Source organism: Rhinolophus sinicus, chromosome 18, assembly GCF_057876585.1.
Source record: "Rhinolophus sinicus isolate RSI-liver-muscle chromosome 18, RSI-T2T, whole genome shotgun sequence".
In the NCBI taxonomy this organism is placed as follows: Eukaryota; Metazoa; Chordata; class Mammalia; order Chiroptera; family Rhinolophidae; genus Rhinolophus; species Rhinolophus sinicus.
Window position 1 is genome coordinate 12,993,367 of NC_142518.1, and position 21,415 is coordinate 13,014,781.

The window sequence follows — 21,415 nt, forward strand, 5'->3', positions numbered from 1 at the left end:
AATAAAATTAAAAGAGGGACAAGCCCAAAAGGCCAAGAAGCCTACTTGGGTACATATATGAGGTGTGATCAAAAGATATGATGACTGTTTAAATTTTTTTTTAGTGATTTTTGTTGTTTTTATTATTTTTTTCAATTAAAGTTTATTGGGGTGACAATTGTTAATAAAGTTACATAGACAATTGTTAATAAAGGTACATAGATTTCAGGTGTACAATTCTGTATTACATCATCTATAAATCACATTGTGTGTTTACCACCCAGAGTCAGTTCTCCTTCCCTCACCATATATTTGATCCGAATGTTTAAATTTTAAAAAATTATTACAGTAAAAGACACATTGCCATTAATCCCCCTCAAAATACTTCCCCACACTTCAAACACACTTATCCATCGCTCTTGCCACTTTCTGAAGCAGTTCTGGAAGTCCTCTTTCGTGAGTGTCTTTAGTTGCGCTGTCTGGCTGCCTCGATGTCCTGAAGTCACACGGTGCCAGATCCAGTGAATAAGGTGGATGAGGACACACTGTAATGTTTTTATTTGACAGGAATTGTCATGCCAGAAGCGATGTGTGACATGGAGCATTGTCATGATGGAGGATGAAATAAAGACACGAAAGAGGACTTCCAGAACTGCTTCAGAACGTGGCAAGAACAATGGGATAAGTGTGTTCGAAGCGAGGGGGAGTATTTTGAGGAGTGTTAATGGCAATGTGTCTTTTACTGTAATACATTTTTTTATTTAAACATTCACCGTATTTTGTGATCATACCTCGGATGTGCACCAAAAAAATCTCAGCCCAAGATATGGAGACAACGCCCAGGCATCTTCTCAACAATGGGGAGGTCAGAATGGCTGGTATTTTTCTTTTGAGAAATTGAGACAATATAGAGTTGAGGGTGGATACTGAATCGATACACTTTGAAGGACCCATGCTCAATTGGGACACTGACTAATCAATCTGATAAGTTAATCAAGAAAATGCTTAAGGCAAGCTCTATGACTGTGTTAACACTGGCATAAAGGTGCCCAAATAAACAATGGATTCCACAAGATTACCCAATTCAATCTGGGGACAAATTATTCTTAGCTAAATAAGGCATGTGTAAACCACTTTCAAAACTGCAAACTTATGCCAATATGATTATTAGTTAAAGATGTATTTTCAGCTTTTAGAAATCTCTACAGAAGTTTTCGTTATTATTAAACTCTACCGCATCCACCTACTAGATTTTCAATAATAGGCCTAAAACATTCCCAGTGGGTGAGGACTTGAAAATAGACTCAGCCATCTGAAAGAATAGAAGTTTCTTTTTCTGCCAAATGTGACAGCCACAAGTGGTGTGGCCCCAGCCATTCCTGCAACATCCTTTCTGGCCCTGGAGAAATGAGCACCTCCAAAGAGCATGAATGCCCCTCACTGGAAGTGCTCTAGCCAAGGTGAGATGACAAGTGATTAGGCAAGAGCAGAGGCACTCCAGGCAGGGGAGAGGGGACAGCAGCAGACTATGCAGGTGGCCGACCACGTGCTAAGTGATTTCCACGCACTGTCTCCTTTAATCCTCAGAGTGGCCCAAAGAGGTAGCAAGGCTCGATAAAGGAAACAGATGGTCCACTTGAATTAAGTAACCTGAAGTGGATTAATAAAAAGACTTTTACAAAGTGGGTGAGGTATAGAGAAACTCTGAGGTAGGAGCCAGGGCTAGAAACAAGGGCACCTCGAGGCCTGAAGTGATGAGGGTAAAGGAGCATGGAGAAAAGGGACTTGATGAGAGCAGCCACCATCTGGCCAATGGACACTGCTAGCCTGAGGTTACCCTGGGGCAGGGAGCTACCAGGATAACCCTGACCTGGCTGGCCTCCCTCCCTGCTATTTCCTACCAGCCTCCCCTTGAACCAAAGCCCATGGAAGCCATGGGGCATGAGCCTGCTGTGGTGGCCCAAGGCCAAACAGGGGGAGAAGGATGGAGAGAGGCCGCTGTTTGACAGTGAGGAGCTACTGCTCCCAGGTGCTCCCTGAGCGAGCCTGCCGGGCTATTCCTGCACTGCAGGGCCCTGCCCTCGTGCCCACTGTCCTCCATGAATACTTACAGTGGGCGCACTCACCTTAAGCCCTGAGCAAAGTCCAACTCAGAAGTTCTCTGAGTCTGTGGATTTGTGGTTTGGAAGGAGGGGGCACTAAGCTAAGAGGACCCATTAAAGGCTTTCAAAATAGGGCCTACTGTCAAAACCGGAGCCAACACTGTATTCCCTGCTCCTTCCCAGGGTCCTCCCCTCCTTCCCAGAGTACCCTGTCTCTTTCCAGACCCTTTTTCTCTTTCCCACAATCCTCCTCTCTCAGTCCTCCTACTTCATCTTCACCCCAAGCTTTGCCCCTTTTATCTAGAAAAACCCTCCTTCCACACCAGAATTTAACCCAACTTCAAGGATGGTGCTTGTCCCAAAATTGGGGTTTTTGCCTGAAAGGGCAAAAGAATTCACCCACATTTACCCATCAACAGAGTCAATTGGTGGTGGCCCAGATTTAATGCTTTCCTACTCTTAAAATGGGAGAGAGCTGCTAGGTTCACCTGTAGTCCATGAAAAAACTGTCTATACTCCCACAACTACTGCGTTTCCCCCAAAATAAGATCTAGCTGGACCATCAGCTCTAATGCGTCTTTTGGAATAAAAATTAATATAACACCTGGTATTATATTATATTAGATTAGATTAGACCCGGTATTACATTATATTTTATATTATATTATATTATATTATATTATATTATATTATATTATATGACCCGGTCTTATATTATATCATATTATATTAGACCTGGTATTATATTTTATATTTATATTATATATTATATTATATTATATTATATTATATTATATTATATTATAAGACCCGGTCTTATATTATAGCAAAATAAGACCAGGTCTTATGTTAATTTTTGCTCCAAAAGACGTATTAGAGCTGATGGTCTGGCTAGGGCTTATTTTCCGGGAAACACGGTATTTACAGAAAGCAAGGTTTAGCAGCATGTTACCGAACAAAAGTCTCCCCAGCTTTCTGTACACTAAAAAATAATAAAAAAAGAAATGTTAGCAGGATCACTAAGGCAACACCCTGAAGAAAGATTAAAGTGGGTTCCCATTTGCTCTAGACTGGGGGCAGGGTCCAGGTAGAGGACCCAGGGGTTGAAAGCCGGGAGCACATCACTGGTTTTCATTCAACAGCCCCTTGCCATAAAAGCATCCCATGTAGCCCTCGAGGCTCTTTGTGGGAGCACCTGCTTCTCCGGGCACAGTTCCCCACACCCCTTGCCCTCACAGCCTCAGGTCTTAGGCATTGTCTAGTATGACTGCAACTACAGCAGGAGCCCTGGGAATATCTGCACACAGTCCTTCCCACTAAGAACAATCCAGTCTTCTCCAGTGTTGGAAAGGAAATTTATGGTGCAGGGACTTTTTAGACGTTGGTATTTCCCACAGGGAACAGCCTCCAGGCAATCCCTTTTTTACCCAATTTCAACTATTATTTACAACTGTGCAGTATGTAATTTCCTTTGTTTGCTTTAAATTTAAGTATAGCTGGTATACAATACTATATTAGTTATATTTGTTTCAGGTGCACAATATAGTGATCTGACATTTTTATTCCTTACAATGTGATCACCCCACTAATTCTAGTAATCATCTGTTACCGTGCACACTTATCACAATATTATTGACTATATTCTCCTTCCCCTTTTCACATAACATCCCACCCTCTCTCTTCTGGTAACCATCCTTTTGGTCTCTGTTCCGTGAGTCTGGTTTTGTTTTGTTTGTTTATTTGCTTTGTTTTTTTAGAGTCCTTAACATGAATGAGCTACATTTTTGTAATTAACCCTTAGACGACTTCGGCAAAGGGCATAATTTTCAAAACCTTTCTGAAAAAATAGACTTTATTCAATGCGTCATGGCCATAATGAGGGAAAGGCAAAAAACGTTGCTCTTATCAAAAAAGCAACATGAATACAAAGGTGGGAAACATAATATAATTGGAATTCTGCATTTAGTTTGGTACTTAAGTGGTCAAAACTAGTTTCACCCCATTTTGAATGGAATGGAAAAGGGTAAAATCCTCTTAAACAATCAAAGCAAATAAGTACATAAATGAAACAATTTAATAAGCTTTCTATTTTTCCAGCATTTTCTAAGTGACACAGAGTTTGGAAAAAGAACATTCTGAGCCTTCAGAAAGTGATTTCAAAACAGGTATTTATTTCTAGACATCTAGGGCTATACATGCTCTCCTTGATAGCATACAAGAGGTCAACCTGTCAAGTTGTCCCCCAAGAGAGCCCAGGAAATGCTTCCTCACGTTCCCGCACAGCTTCGGTCGCTAGAGCCCACACAGGAGACAGGAAAAGGGTTTCGCTTTGTACTCACTCTTACAAAGTTGTCAGGGAACAAACCTCTCCTGCCGTTGATCTGCCCCTCCCACCAGCCTCCATCCTCCTTCCTGATGTTGGTGATGATCTCACCCACGCTGATCGTCAGCTCATCGTCGTGCTGGGCCTGGTAGTCAAACTCCACTATGGCCTCCACTGAAAGACAAGCAGGGACAAAAAAAAAAAAAGAGTGAGCACCTTAGATTGGGTGTTGGAGAAGTCTGAGCCCCAGCAGTCCTAGAACGTTTACCAATACGTAAAATAACAGGGCCACACGCAGCCACCTGATTTTGGTTAAGCTGAAGCCTATAGCACAGAAACCACACAATGCTGCTCCGTGCTCAGGCACAGGCTGAGTGGCTGCAGGTCTCAGGGCCAGCAACAGCTTCACAGGGCAAACTGCTCAACAGAAGCCCAACAACACTTGCGCCCCCCAGAGGGAGTCCAGCATGATTTCCCCAAGAGCAGAGATGGCAGGTAACAGGCGGCAAGCTTGGCTCTTGGGTGCCCCTTCCCTTGCCAAGACTAAGGTTGTGCAAACTGTGGGTGATAGTAGTTCCCACTCTACAGAGATGGTGGCCATCTCTCAGCGATGACATGTGTAAAAACAGCTAATACAGAGGCCCCGCTGGCCAAATCTATGTCTCAGATGGCAAACATCTGCAGGCACCACTGCCCTCTCAACAAGCAGATGGCTTCTCAGGCAGCCAATACCACTTTTAATTGTTCTCCCAATCTATGGTGAGATTTTATAGTTGGTAATAGGTGGAGGCAATGGACAAGGCACACGGGCCTTCTCGTTGACAAAGAGCCGATGCAAATTAGCAGAGCTAATAAATCAAGACATTGGTTCATTTATCCACAGATGGACTATACTATACATCTAGACTTTGGGCCTCACTTCATACCCACCTCAATCAGTCTCCTGTCCTTTCCTTTTTTAGTTGCAACTTGATATGAATAAATGAATGAATGAATGAATGAACAAATGAATGGCAAATGAATTAATAAAATTCAGTGAAATCCAATTAGGTGAAACCCAAAGTGGTGAATTAGCAACTTAGAAATTACAGTAAAATAATGGAAGAGGAAACGTTAAATAAGCTCTAACAAGTGCATATACAAAAATGAACTCAAAATGGATCGTAGACCTAAATGTAAGAGCTAAAACTGTAAACATTTTCATAAGAAAGCATAGGAGAAAAGCTTAGTGATCTTGGGCTTGGCAGATTTCTTCAACGGGAGACCAAAAAAACACACAATTTTTTTAAATTCAATAAATTGGGGTAGATTTTTCAGAAGAAAGGTTGGTAGGTGAGTGGGCCGCCTGCCAAACAGGTTTTGCATCTCCATTAGGAAAAAATTCCCAAAGTGCTTCCGGATCACAAAACCCTATCCATCCAGACCAGCAGGCTCATCCATCTGCTCATAATGTTAGCCAACCCAGAGAGTTCATAAGCAACTCAAAGTGGAATTTCCTTCCCTAGATCATTTTTTCATTCCAAAATTAGCAGGCCAACTCTGCTGTCATCAATCTGCCCAGGACGAAGTTGAGTTGTGAACCGTTCTCATCACTTACCAACAGAAAGGAGGTGCCGAAGAGCATAAACAAGATAACCTTTCCAGATCAACCTACAAGTACTAAGGCAGAAACACTCCAGTTTCCTCGTCCCATGCTCTGCCCACCCCCCACCCCCCAGCAGTTAAAATGAGCCATCAGAACAATCAGAACCAGGTCGGTTTAAAAACAGCTTTCTTCAAATTGCCTAGACATGGATCTATGGAAGCTTTGCCATCAGAACGGAGATGACGGTAACCGCTATTTATGTTTCAGATACTTTTCCTGAGGCATCTCAGTTAATCGTCACAATACTGCAATGTCCATCCTCCCGATTAAAGAACCTAATGTTCAGCAAAGCAGTAAAGCTTATTTGCTGAGCCAGTGTTCTCCAAAACGGGCTGCACTCACTATAGGAGTGAGGTGGCATGATGAAAACAATCAGAGCATCTATTCATTTTAAGTTTAAAGAGAGAAAAATTCAACTTCTCTAATATTCCATGTGCAGAATGACACTGGCGCCTTCATCCAGCCTCCATGTCAGGCAGTCAGCCATGCCCCAAGGACAGGGAGGGAGCAGCCTAAGGGACAGGGCACTCCTGGGGACACCCTGCAGTTCTGTGAGGCCTCTTGGTAAAGCAGCTTTATGGCTCTTACCTCTTTTAACTAAAGTCACCCTCACCAAATGGATGAGAGGCTTGAAAAGATCTGTGTAAAGAAATCGGGGGTTGCGGACAATACTCAACACACGACCAAGTAAACAAGAAAATGGTGGAGCTGCCACTTCAACTCCTGGTGGGGGCTCTTTGCCAGCCATGGTGGGAGGTGAACACAAGGAGAAGCCAATCAGATCTGACAGGCAGATGACCCAAAAGCGGTAAATTATCAAGACAACTTGTAATATGCGTTTTCTTCCACCCTTGATATAGGTGTAAGTTACCTAATTATAATATGGAACTACTGGGTTTGCAAGATATTTAAAACTATGTACCTGAACCATGAAGACACGTCTTCATTTTTCAAAAATGGCAAAAGTCCCGTACAATACTCAATGATATGTTTTCCCAAAGTTCACTAAACCCATGATAAATATTTAGAAGTTCCTCTTGGGTTTTCTCAATTGGCTAGTACAGTAATATATGCACATCATCTACAAATAAATACATATATGGAGATCATCAATTACTTTTTTAGTAACAGGTAGTATTTTTTCAACAAGAAAAGGCTTGGAACACAGATGTACATTCCCCAAGGCTGACCCCATTTTAGCACTTAGAGATGAAAGCTCATAGCTTTTCTGATGGGCACAGAAACTCATGGTAAGGGGAGCAGCAGCACATGTGGCCTGCCTGGGGGAGAAGAGGACAGGAAGGCTGCTAAGGAGGAACCTGGTCAAGGGCCCATCTTGACACTGAACTGAAACCCTGTGTGCGCTGGGAGACTCAGAAGCCCATCCACTTCCAGAATACAACCTTGCTTCTTCATTCCTAAACAGCAAGTCTGGGTGTCTCCGCTCTGTATGTGGACTGCACCGAGGTGAAGATGGAATAGGACAAAGGAATCGGCTTCAAGAAGATGGCCACTGGGAGGTAAACAGCTGCTGCCTATTGTTGCAAACTGCAGAGAAGCACATCTGATTTTGCTTTAATCTCCCTCTTTCCCTGACCCCAAGGACACACCTTAATTGATGCCTGCTATGACTAAGGCTGGGGATTAGGGAATGGGGACTTGGGGATAAAGAAAGCATAGTCGCCTAATTTTTGAGTCTTCCTAATTTCTTATTGGGCTGGTCTTTCCTGATTTACCCTTTCTTTAAACTCCGAGACACTTAATCACATGCACCCTGCCTGCCTTCTGGCCCCAGCTGGGCCCTGGCTGCCTCTTATCACCTTTGGCATCGAGGCAGTTACATGCTGTGGAGGCTGCACTGTGTCTCTGCCTCCTAGGGGCCCTGTAAATGCCTTTTGGGTATGGGTCACCCTTAGTTCTGTTACGGCCCACTATCAGCGTCCGTGACATGTAATAGGTGCTCAGTAAAGCTTTAATAAACCGACTGCTCAGCCTGCATTTTGTAACAGCAGGTAGTTCTCTGCCCAACAAAGATGCTGCTAAAATGCCAAGTGTCAATCACACTTTTGCAAATTGAGTCAGATTCTTCAGTGTACTAAAGGAGCTTGCTATTTAAAGGATCCTGTGGTTAATTCTTTTGTAACATGAATAATCACTTCCTGCTTTACCTTTCCTGTCAAGATGAATTTTTACCTATCAGGTTTGTCTAAGAGGAGGAAGCCTATGTATGGCTTTGCTAAGAGCTCGTAAGTCATAAGGCTCTGTCTCTCCTACCCCCTCTAAGGGCTCTTTCCTGTGTACATTGCAAGCCTTTGAAAGGCCCAGGAGTCTGCTGTACGCGACACTATCACTCGTCACAGGTGGCTACTGAGTACTTGAAGCGTGGCTAGTCCGAGATGAGATGTGCTATAAAACATGCAGCAAGCTGCAAAGACTTATTAGGAAAAGGACAGTGGAAAATATCTCATTAATTTTTATACTGATTACATGCAGAAAGGATAATATTTTAGATAATGCTGGGTTAAATTAATATATTTGAGTTCATTTCACTCATTTCTTTTTATTCTATGGATGTGGCTACTAGAACATTTAAAACTATTTATGTGGCTTGTATTATATTTCTTTGGACAGAGATGGTTCAGGATAATATTTGGCAAGTAGGAGATCAAGAGTTCGCATTGTACAAACCCATTGGAAACCTTCACTAGAGCCCATGAGAAAGTCTGTGCCCCCACACCCCCGGCCCCCAGCCCATTTCCTTGGCTTCAGGAAGCTGCAGCAGCTACAGCAAGGATAAAACATTACCGAAGATTTTTTTTAATGGTACCGTTCAGGCAACTACCTCTGGACATAAGAACAAAATTAAAACATCAAGTGCAATAGACTATATCAGAGGTATAATTAGGGCAGCAGTAAACAAAATCCCATATTTAAAGACACCACAAATTTACAAAATTTAAGAACATCTGCCTGTCAGAAAAGTACCACCGTCCGGCTGCCTGCTGTGCCAAAAGCCAGCTTCCACAAGTGTGTTACATCTACTGGCACTGCAAAAGCAAAGCCCCAGTTACCGGGTGTCTGCGAAGAGAGAGAGCCAGGGCAGATAAAAGATCTGCTCGGAGAGGCAGAAGGCGTCAACATCCCCATCTCAGGCCTCCACTTTCACGCTTGCTGGAATGTCTCCTCCCCCAAAGATGAAATAGGTGGTTTGTAACCGTCGGTTGGCTAAGCCAGCTGCCAAGCACCTTCTCACATCAAACTTCTCACGGTGGCGATTCAGAGGGCCTGCTGGGTGACCCCAGCCCCCCCCCCCACGTCTGTGCACAGAACTTCCTCTCTCCTAGTGCTCAGCTCACCAAGCTGCGAGTTCTTGGTGGCTCAGCCCAGTCAGACCGCGAGCTCCCCCTGGGACACGCCCTTATCTTTTCCAGGATCCCAGCTCCTCATCTGAGCGTCATGCCCGGCTCCATAAATATCTGAATGAACCAGAAGGCATGGAGGAGAATGAAAGTCGACAATTAATTTTCTCCGGCCATGTATACATGTAGATGATGTTGCAAACCTCTCAGTGCAGTTTTCAGCTTTAAGAATTTTAGAAGCAGAAATGTCACACGTATACTGCTTTTACACTTATTTCATTTTGTGAATTTTAAAGAATAAATGTCTGATGGTAATGTTTTGTTGCGGTTCTCTAAAGAGAGCATGGGAAATCAGGAGGAATTTTTTGCCCAAAAAGATTTCACCAAAAAAGAGCATGATTGCTGATCGTTAGATAGAAAGAACGTTAGTTATCATCTTGTCAAATCCTTTCCTTAATTTTACAGATGAGGAACTGAGGCCTGGAAGGTTCCATGACTGAGGCTTAGAGAGAGTGACAGCTAAGTAACAGCACCGTCAAGACTAGGACTAAGCTCGCCCAAATTACAGTCCAGGTGAGAGAAGGGGAGATCTCAAGTGAAAAGGAGGGCAACTGAGACCAGGGAGAGACAGATTTCCACGGCATTGGTTTGTTTTTTTCTTCCATGCTGTTATGCTGTGCTGTGAGGGTTTTCCTGTCCGCCCCCCCTGGAATGGGAGCCTTTAAAGAGCAGAGCTGAGTATCCCCTCCCCATTGACTGGTGTCTGGCACATAGGAAGTGCTCAATGACAGTTGGTGAATGTGTGCAAGCCCTGGGAAAGCATCACCCCCAAACCACAGCTTATCATTAAGCACAATGAAATGCAGTTACAAATGTGAGCCCCGTTATTTGACCTGGAGGCTAGAGAAAGTCAAAGATCCCATGACCCGTTAGTCACAAAACAAGTATCGCCGACCGGTCCAAGGCTCTCAAGTGCTACTGTGATCAGCCTTGACTCCAGTCCCACCTCTGCTAAGACCACTGGGCCGGACAGCAGTGGAGCCCTCGATCAAAAATGAGGACGTGATGCAGCGCCACTGGCTGAGTCGCCCTGCTCCCTCATCAGGGAAGTGCTTCACAAAGCCTGGGGGTTGAGTCCCTCACAGCCTGCATTCAGAAGCCTTTGCCTCGCCAGGCCTCTCCCAAAGAGCCAGAACAATGAGTTATTAAACACTTCCCGACTAAAATTAACCCTTGCAAACCTAACGCACAGCTCTTTTAAGAATATGCATTAGATAGACTGGATAAAAAAAAATAACAACTTGGCCAGAAAAAGGCTTTTTAAATGAAAGAGAAAGTGTGCAGATGATATTGCAGGGGAAAAAACTAGCAATGAAAAAAGACAATTGCTTATATTGGCTAAAGCTGTATAAAGAATGGTCCTATGTAATAAACATGGAGGGAAAATAAACTGCATCTTAGAAAACAATTTAATAAAAAGTCAGTTAAGTCAAAATAGTTTAGCCACTTACAAAAAAACATAACCCGTTTTTCTATGAGGTTAACTAGAGATAGTTATTTTTTCCCTGACTTTAGAACGAAGGCCTGGTTGTCAGACTCAAAGGAGACCCCAAGATAGGTGCCTAATTAGAAGGGGATCCCCATTTTTCTCAGTGAGAAAAGTCCAAAACATTTTGGGCCAACCAAACTTTAAAAGGGAAGAAAAAACAGTCAAATGTCTACTTATACTATGTATTGTTTTACTTAGAGATAATGTAAAATAAAATTAGAAAACATTGCCTCCCATCACACCCTCTCATTTCATGAACCAATTTTATTCGACAGACACTGTATGGGTGGTTGAAATACATTTGATTATGGATAAGGTATCTAAAAGGTTTGCTTTATACCAAATTAATTCACAGAGCCCTATAGTACAAGATACTTTCTAAAGACTAACAGAACACAGCTCTGGCTTTTCTCAAGAATAGTATGGGGTGGGGATGGAGAGCTGGCTTTATGATTGGACATGTTATATGACAGAAGAAAGGCCTAGCTGTTGATTTCAGTGTAGCTAAGCTGAAGCAGCTTTAAGAGGCAAGAGTGTTTAGAGGAGTGGGGAACCAGGTCAAAAGAAGGGCAGTAAAGAACAATTCCACAGAAAACCACGGTCAGTCTGCCCGGTGGGGGTTGGGGGACAGGGCTAAGTCACTGTGTAGCCTTCTGTTAACAAGAAATGCACTGTCTGGTAAGAGAGAGAGAAAGTAGACAGGGAGGTGACAGGAAACCACAGTGAGCCTTTGCTGCCTTCCCTGGCAGATTTAGTGTCCCTGCTCAGGCTTCATTTATACCCCCAGGCACAACAATCCTGCCAAAGTATGAGCCCCGGGAAGAAAGAGGGGAAGGTGCAAACTGGAGCTTGTGGGCCTCGTAAAAGAAAAGTCACACTGTCCAATGCATCTTCCTCCCTCCAGCGCTGAGCTGACTACTTGGCCACACCAGGCACTCAAGAAATGCTTGTTGTTGAAGGGGGAGAAACTTGCAAGGATGATTTTGACAAGAAGCTGAGAATTCAAGATGGGATCTGAGACCAATGCACAGGGCTGAAAGCAGAAGATAAGAGCAAAAACCACGGCTCTTCAAAGCAGTCTAGAATATCACTGTCAGAAGCATAACTTTGAGCTCCCCAACATCCAACCTGGAGATAACATTGCAACACCATCATGCGTGAGTTATTAGGAATGGTGCATTTGATGGTTTCATCATAAGTTTGATGTATGATGTTACACAGCAAATGTGATTCTGTCAACGTTGTAACTACCGGTGGTTTGCAAGTCTTCTTGGTTTGCATTTTCAATAGCTAAACAATTTGAACTAAAAGTTGCTATCTGGGTATCCACTTCAAGAAAGTTTTCTTAATAAACTACATTGTAAATACTCTGTCACAGTATCAGAAAACCACTTAGTAAGTATGTATCCCTACAGACCAACATAAAACAGAAGTGAACTGAAAAGCCAACATTTTTCTTTCCTTTGAAGGTTACAATTTAAAGTTGAACAAACAGAATAATATCTAAATACACTGGACTGGGGTTTAAAATTTTTCAAACCTTTTCCAAAACTGAAACATGAGGTTAATAAAACTAAAATGAAAAAGATCAGCAGGCCCACATCAAAAGACTGTAGAAGGATGACCCGCGAAGAGCAACATGCAATTTTTTTCCAGAATTACATTAAGTCTCTAAATAGGATTTTTTCATTAAAAAAAAGAAGCCAGGTAGCCTTGGAGAAATGGCTGCCTCTAGGTCTGGGAGAGGAAAGACGACAAGCTTGAAACATCTTGTCAAAAACAAGAAACATCTTATCAAAGCAAGGAAGCCACAAATGGGACAATATGAGTATTGGTAAGAATAACTGCAATAGATTGAAGCACATCAAATAGGTTTGATGTCTCAAATCGATATGCTATGTGATCCATGCTTCGTAGCGATATTTTTGTAAAAAATCAATGGTCATCTTTGGAGAACGCAAGGGAACCTGCTCACTGTTCAGAAAAAAATGGTAAATTAAGGGAAAGAATCAAACATTTGTCCTGCCTTTCCCATACAGATTCAGGATAACCAATAGTTAACGAGGACCTATTTCTCTGTATAGGAGTATTCTGGCTAATAAATGAAGAAGAAGGAATGAGAGAATTAGACAATCAACATTTTGCAACCTCTAATGTAATCAGGGACCTGGGCAGTGGTCAGTAACGGCTGCTAACATTACAAAAAGAGAGACAACCAGGCTTCAAAAGCCTCATATCAGAAGTATGTGCCACCCCTGAAAAGCATTCTTGCCAAAGAACTAAACCTGAGTGGGATCAAGCCTCTAGATTTACTGCCGGTTTACCAGGTATAGAGGGTGCCCAAGAATATATTAGCACCCTAAGGTGCAGTCAACAAAATACAGACTGCAGGCAACTCTACTAGCAAATGACTTAGTTTCTTCAACCAAAAGAAAAATTGCAAAGGGAAAAGAAAAGGTGTGGGAACCTAGATTAAAAGAGACTCAGAGAAACCAACCAATTACAAAGTATGGACCTTCCCAATCCAGATTTGAACAAATGTCTTTTAAAATATTTTAACTATGTGTAATAACTGGATGCTAGAACTGGATGTCTGATAAGGAAACATTGTTCATTGTTGTGGATGTAAAAATGATAATGTGATTACGGTTTTGAAAAGAGTCCTTATCTTTAAGAAATGTGTGCTGAAACACTTCCGGATTGTTAAAATGCTCTACGTGTGCCAGTAGAAGAATAATGTCCTGCACTGAACCTAGAATATGAAGAGAAAAATCTTCACGCTGGCGTAACCTGAGCTGAAAAGGAACATGGCTTCCGAAAGGCTACAAGATATTAAGTGTGTATGTGTCTGTGTGCTGTGTCTTTCAATACCTGACTTCATTATTAAAGGCACTATCTACAAATATTTTGAAATAAAGAATGGACTCAAAAGTATTTTTCCTTTTCAGTGCTACACTTTATTCTCTGGGAATAATTATAAAATACATACCCCTCAAGGAACTAAAATTGTGATCAGCGCCCTCCATGTAAGACACGCATTATAAAAAAAACCCTGAGGCAACTGGGACTTAAACGGTATTTGCTTTGGAGGTTATACAATGCTTAATCCTAATTCCTTTGTTAAATTATACTTTTAGCTACTTAAAAAATATGAAAAGCAACAAGCACAGTCCAAAGTGTGTTCTCTGCCACACGTCTGTGAGCGTGGACCTTGGAACAGAGCTGCAAGGCCACTTCTGGGAACATTCTGAATTTGGATTGTTGTTGTTGTTTTGTGTGTGTGAGAGGAGTGAGGACATAACTTCATTTTTATCTGTTACATTTTATGTCTTTTCTTTTTTCATTCCGCTTCACTGAGATATAATTGACATACAACATTGTATACAATGTATACAATGTAGTGATGAGACATGCTGATATTGCAATAATACCATTACCAGAAACAGGTTTGTTAACACAACCTTCACCTCACATAATTACCATTTTGTTGAGTTGATGATAAGGGTGAGGACATGTAAGATCGATTTTCTTAGCAACTTTCAAGTGTACAACAGTGTTGTTAACCGTAGGCACCCAGATCCCCCTTATCACTGGCAATTTGTACTCTGACCAACAACTCCCCATTTCCGCTACCTCCCTCTCAACCCCTGACAACCACCAGTCTACTGTTCCCAGGAGCTTGGCTTTTTTAGATTCCACAAAGTGATACTATACAGTATTTGTCTTTCTCTGTCTGGCTCACTTCACTTAGCATAATGCCCTCAAAGTTCATCCGTGGTGTTGCAAATGGCAGGATTTCCTTCTTTTTATGGCTGAATAATATTCCATTGTATATACATACCACATTTCCTTTATCCATTCATCCACACGTGGGTATATAAGCCATTTCCGTGTGTTGGCTATTGTGGATAATGCTGCAATGAACAGGGGCATGCAGACAGGTCTGCGAGATCCTGATTTCATTTCCTTCAGATAAGTACCCAGAAGTGGGACTGCTGGATCATATTGGTTGTTCTATTTTTAAGTTTTTGAGGAAACTTCATACTGTTTTCCATAGTGGCTGCACCAATTTAGATTCTGATTTGGGGTTTCTTGAGATGAGTTTTGTGTAAGGAAAGCTGTGGTTTTGGTTGTTTAGGTGTAAAAGTGATACCGTCAGTATGGTTTTTAAGAGTCCTCGTCTTTGAGGAACGTGTGCTGAAACATAGCAGGTCACCTGTCTAGCCCTTGGCACCCCGCTCTCTGAGAGCTGGCCCTCATTAGGAGGGAGCAGCCTCAACGGGCACCTGCCTCTGTGCCTCACTGGTACTCCCTGTGGCCTCTCTCTTCAGCAGTAGGCCCTGCCCTGACTGGGACCTACTGAATCAGAAGCTGCACTATAACAAGATCCCCAGGGGACTGAAACACGGGGTCATCCGAGAAGTGCCGGGCTGTCTCACGTGGGTTCCTCACACAGCTGTCAGAATCACCTGTGTCTACATCCGAATGCGGTGGGGGGTCCTGCCTAGGTTGAAGATGGTCCCCCAGGTGACTCTATACGTCTACCACTCTCCTAACCCCGTTTTAGGAAGGAGGAACATATATGTCTGCATTGAACAACAGGATGACAGGGTGCTCGCGGACCCCAGGCCTGATGATTTCTGAGCCACGTTTCAGGGCTCCACGCCTACAGGTGGGCAGAAGTACCACTAGAAAGGCAGCAGCAGGCAGGGCCACGTTAACACTGGGCAGATTGCCCTTCCTCGGCATTCATTGGGGGGGAATTCACTTCCTTCTCACTTGAAAAGAAACAAACAAATCCAGATACTCACTGGCCCCACTCCATGAAAGGAGATGCAATTCCAAGTCCTTGTTACAGATCTAACCACACTGGATTGCTGCCCACATCCCCCACTAGAGCGAAAGCTACAAGAGGGCAGGGAGCACGTCTGCTGTGTCTACCCCTGCACACCTAGTGCTGGCCTAAAGCCTGGCATATGGTAGGGATGTAATAAATATTTGCTGACTAAAAACACACTCCTAATTTCTAGGTGCCAGGTGTCTTGATGCTCACACATCATTTAACTGTAACAACCAGCCTGTGGCAGAACCTCTTCCATCCCTCATGCTCTTTCAGAATATGACAGCAGCCATCAACGGGGTGGGGAGGGGTACCTAATCTCCCTTCCTGCGCCTTCGAATTTGGCCAGGTTTGTCAGCTCTGTGATCAGGAGCATGCAGGGAAGTGAAGCTGGGTGACTTCTGAGGCTGGGTGACAAGAGGCTAACATGCAGTTTCCAACCCGCTTGCTGGAATGCCCCAAAGACCGCCATGCTGTGAGGAGGCCAAGTCCCCCTGAGGGCCCGCCCGCAAGCACTCCAGCTGGCCGGCCCGTTGCTGAGTCATGCATCCCACGGCCGTGTGCGTGTCAGAGCCTTTACATGATTCCAGCTCCCTTGTTGCTGAGTCACCCACCGCCTTCAAGTCTTTCCAGCTGAGGCCCCAGACACTGTGGCACTGAGACAAGCCATCCCAACCATGTCCTGTCCAGACTCTTGACCCACAAAATCCAGGAGCATCATAAAACGGCTGCTTGCAGGTGCTGAGTTGGGAGTGATTTGCCACGCAGCAGTATTAACTGGCACACACTATGAGATGCCTATTGCCGTTCCCAATGGAGGAAGAATCTGGTCCCCAGAGAGACCAGATAACTTGTCCAAGGGTGGGGAACTGACAGCCCAGCCGCCACCCAGTCTGGATTCAAAAGCTATCCTCTTGCCCATTTCTGCTCATATTTTTTCAATCAGTGAAGATGTTCTGAGACGTAAGCTCCAGATGCCGTGGCTGCACAGATACAAATGTAACGATACTGAAGTGCACACGTGAGTATAAAGCACGCTCAGACACGAAACCAGGCCAAATTAGGCCTCCCTGCCCTTGCAGATTCTCAGCTGACATCGCTCTGATAGAATCGCTCTTTGATCCAGGAAGTACTTATTGAGATTCTGGAGGAAAAGGGGCACCAGGCTGGACAACAAGAATATGAGTCAGGGGCTCATCATGGGAGAACAATCAGACAAGGATGGAAAGAGAAGGGAGGACGTTGCTTTCTCTGACATTAGATAAAGAGAGGATAAAAGGGGATAAATGTTCTAATAGCAACATAAAGGTGTAAAGATGGGGGTGCACAAGGTACAAATGTAACCTCTGACATAAGCACTGGGGGCATCTGTTGTTGAAGGTCAGGGGTGAGAAACAGTCTAGAAGAAGCGCAGCATAGAATGCACTTGGAATTGTCTTTTGCATTGTGTATGCACATGTGTGTCACACAGGAGTGGATGAGCGGTAAACAGAAGCATTGGTGTTGGCTGTGAGGACCCAGCAGAATGGGCAACAGCCCCTCGGCCTATCCTCAGCACCTCCGTCCAGAGCCCACCGCAGGGCCGGAGACAAGTGCCGCATGGCGTCCCAGGGCTGCACGTACGTGTGAGACAAAGGGTTCGGCGCTGAGCGCACAGGCCTCCAGCAAGTGATCTAGGGAGAGTGGGGAAGGTCAGTGCCTGCCAGGTGCCAAGACGGCAGAACACAGACTGGGCAGGGGGTGGTCACAGAATGGGGGAGATGGGAGCAGGGGGAAAGGCAATGAATTTTTTTTGACTTTTATTTATTTTAAGTGTGTTTTTCCAGGACCCATCAGCTCCAAGTCAAGTAGTTGTTTCAATCTAGTTGTAGAGGGTACAGCTCACAGTGGCCCATGTGGGGATTGAACCAGCAACCTTGCTGTTAAAAGCACTGTGCTCTAACCAACTGAGCTAACCAGCCACGCTGAATTCTTATTATATCTTAAATTGTATGTCTTGTCACTCTAAAACAGATTTAAGTTCCTTAAGAGAAGGTACCAGGTATATATTTTAATTTACTCTTAGCCCCCAGCTGGCATAGTACTACACGAACAAGGAATATATAAATTATTTGAATAAGCATTTGAGTGATGTTCCACATATTATAATTGGCCTCCTTTTTGTCATTTAAGTCTGTACATTGATGGTATGAACATTAATTTCTAACTGGTACTAACTTAAGTGAATTGTGTGCCACAAACTATTTTTTTAACTTTCCTGGTCTGCTCTTTTGCCACATTTTTTTCTTCTAATGGTTTCTACAGATGGCTTACTACACTCATTCCACCAGCAACTTAACAGACTAGCACATTCCACAAGCTATTTGACATCAATAGAAGGACGTAGGCTCCGTGCAGATAGAAGTGCCCACTTCAGCAGTCTGAGTTTTCCCCATCACATCACGGGAGCATAGAGAGAGAAAGGTTTACACAGGTAAAAGGGAAGCTTCCGGAAAAAAGGACAGATCTATCGCCACTGTTCCCCATAGAAGCAAACATGAAACAATTACCCATCACCAAAATAAAACTAAGTTCACCGTGGGTTAGCAAGAGTTCCTGTCAGATGTTTCTAGCCCGCTTTTAAATTGATAACTGCAACAGAGAGAAAAGTAGACATCTTCTGAAGAATTTCAAATATGCAACCAACTACATCGCCCCCCAAAACCCTGCTTTTGAATATGTTCAAGTAGATCCCATGTAAGGAGCTAAAAAGTAACTATTTCACTCTTTCAGAATGAAAACAAAAAACAGGTCCCAGAAAGCCCGAGACTTCACTTCTTGTCAGTAGTGACCTTTAACGCCAGTCCAGTCCCCACTTCCTTTTATCGTCTCAAATGAAGGCAAGAGCAGCTCAGCGCAGGCAGCGCAGGCAATCCAGGTCCTTCTCACCCAGGTAACCCAAGTCACTCTGCGCATGCTTAGAGATTCAAATAGCTGCAAAGGTCTGTTAGGAAAAAGAGCAGTCTCTCACCCGCCGTCAAGTCCCCCTCCCCAGAGGCAACCACTTTTACCTCTGTTAATTGATCATTTGGTATTTGCTTCCACGTCTCCAAATAAGATGTCAACATCCTAATGCCTTGATGTCTTCACTGTCGGGCATAATTTGCTGCTTTCCCAGCATGGAAGCTGAAGTCTTTGCTCTCCTCGCTCACCCCACCCCCTGCAACCCCTGCACACTGCCCACCCTCCCACACCCCCTACATGGGTGGATCAGCATTTTGGTTGGATCAGTGCTCAATGTCTTTCAGGGTTGAATTGTTCCCCAAAAACTGTGTTTTTGTCCTAGCCCCCAGTACCCCAGAATGTGACCTTATTTGCAAATAGGGTCATTACACATGTAATTAGTTAAGATGAGCTCTTTAGGGTGAGCCCTAACCCAGTATGACTAGTGTGTTTCTAGAAAGGAGAAATTTGGGTACGGTGACATACATAGAGGAAAGTGGATGTGAAGAGACAAAGGACAAAGATGGCCATCTACAAGACGAGGAGAAAGGCCTGGAACAGATCTTTCCCTCATAGCCCTCAGAAGGAACCCACCCTGTTGACACATTTTCCGACGTCTGCAGAGAACTGTGCACGAATACATTTGAGCCCACCCCGTCTGTGGTACTTTGTTCTCACAGCCCCATCAGTTTGTTCTCACAGCAAACTGATACACATGGTTACATCATTAGGACGACACAAACATCACTGAAAGCCTAGCCACCAGGGACATAAGATTATGTTTTTTTCGATCGCGATGTTCCCCACCCCCAGCTAGTCTTGTTTGTTCCTTTGTTTAGTTTTCATTTGCTTACAGAAAGCTTCCGTAAAAAGCTGATTCAACTCCAAACACTTCCTCCTTCATCTACATCACCTCGAGAGGTCCAGGTGCATCAGGCGGTCTGTTCACATCATCCTCCCTCAAAGCCTTCTGACCTGGGGTGCAGTGAAATTTAGGGTGCACTAAATGCATGACAATGTGGGTTCTGGCCTTGGTATAAGCTCAAGACACTGCATTATCCAGAAGCATGAAGAGTGACTGGAGATTAGGGAGCAGAGGGGAAATGCAACCATAAATGTGGGTTCTCTGAGGGACACCTGTGGCAGGTGGGCTCAGAGGCAGGGGAAGCAGGTGGCACAGAAACCACTTGGACACCAAAGCAAGAAACGGGATGACAACCAGAAGCGCATTCCCCTGCCCTGAGGCAGGGCACTTGATTAAGGGAAATTTGTAGGATTTTAAAAAATGCGTCCATAAACAAATGGCATTCTAGGACGTGCAACTGCAAGTAAAAATGTCCCTTTAAAAAAAAAAGCAAAATGACACCTTCCTCCACACCAATACCAAACTTCCCCGAATTCTAACTTTGCAACTATGGTAAATTTTTTTAAAAAAATAAAATAAGAGGAGGAGCAGAGCTTTGTAGATAATCTGCAACAAAGAATGAAGGCCAGAAAAATAAATCAGAGAATCACAGGGCTAAAAGATAATATAGTCCAGACCTCACTTCAAAAAAATAATCTCTAAGGATGCAGCTTTTATTGACTCCAAGCTTTTCTCAGTTGAGATCAAAATTTTTCAATGATTTTTTATGTGTGCTATCATGACATTCCACATAGGTTGTGGAAGCTCCGAAGAATTCACACAGTAAAACAAAAATACATGAATAATTAGGATCAGGAAAAATACAGTTAAGTGGTCAAAAGCCAGGGAAAGTTAAGGCATCGGTGTGTACAGTACACGTCTATCATGTAGAAACTGCTTGGTCAAATTTGGCTTTGAGTTTCCTGATGGCCAAACCAAAAAAGGAAATGATGAATTACATGGTTTACATTTTTCATGGTTGGGAAGGGGTGGATAGAGAAAGAAAAAAAGAAAAACTAAGTGGCAGAAAGAACTTTGCATGTGAGGCTTCATGGAGCACTGTGTTTTCAAGCCGAGGGCAAGCCAGGTCACAATAAGCTTTAAACAAAAAAGGAACAGATATGCATCAAAAACGGTCAGAGTAAATCTCATGTAGCAAAGATAAATGTTTTCTGTGAAAGGAGTATTTCAGTCATAACTAAGGATGGGGGTGTACACCAGGATGCAATGTAAAATAAATTTCTTACTGGGAGATATGGTCACAAAATTTGGAAAAAGAGCAGGAGGAGATAGTAAATGGATTGAATTTCCAGCTGGGTCCCTGCCTATTCCCTCCAGCCTGGCTCCGGGTGGTGAGGAATGAACCACCCTTGCCACACTGAATTATGGTCCTGACACATCCACGCATCCTTCCCCTCAGCCTTTGACTCTGTCCAGGGCTCCTGCTTTGCACCTTCTAGGCCCTCCCTCCACCACCCCTGGGGGGGCACCTTTGGGCAAGTATGATAGCGTGCGCTCCTCTCCTCCCGGCGCCTCAGTCTTCTGACCCATCCCTGAATCTCCCTGCCGTTTCACCGCCCGGCCCCACCCCAATCTCTCCCTTCTAGGGAAGTCTCAGTCAGGTATAGGAGAAACAGAACAGTACCTTTTCCTGCAGGCTCTACACTACATCTTCTCTAGTTTGTCCACATTTCTTTTGAAAACATGAACCAATGACTTATAAAGGCGTGCC

The 21,415-nt window shown here is 43.8% G+C and overlaps 1 protein-coding gene across 5 annotated transcripts in view; it reads right to left on the reverse strand.

Moving 5' to 3' along the window:
- The window catches only part of SH3KBP1 (SH3 domain containing kinase binding protein 1), a 321,649-nt gene that overhangs the window by 275,941 nt on the left and 24,293 nt on the right, over positions 1-21,415 (reverse strand). For 4 of the 5 annotated variants that reach the window (XM_019755429.3, XM_019755427.3, XM_074323347.2 and 1 more), the window contains one exon: positions 4,421-4,578. In XM_019755429.3, coding sequence (XP_019610988.3) covers positions 4,421-4,578 — 158 coding nt within the window. Of the gene's footprint in view, positions 1-4,420; positions 4,579-21,415 lie in introns of those variants that run through there. The other variant, XM_074323349.2, reaches the window with a different exon arrangement.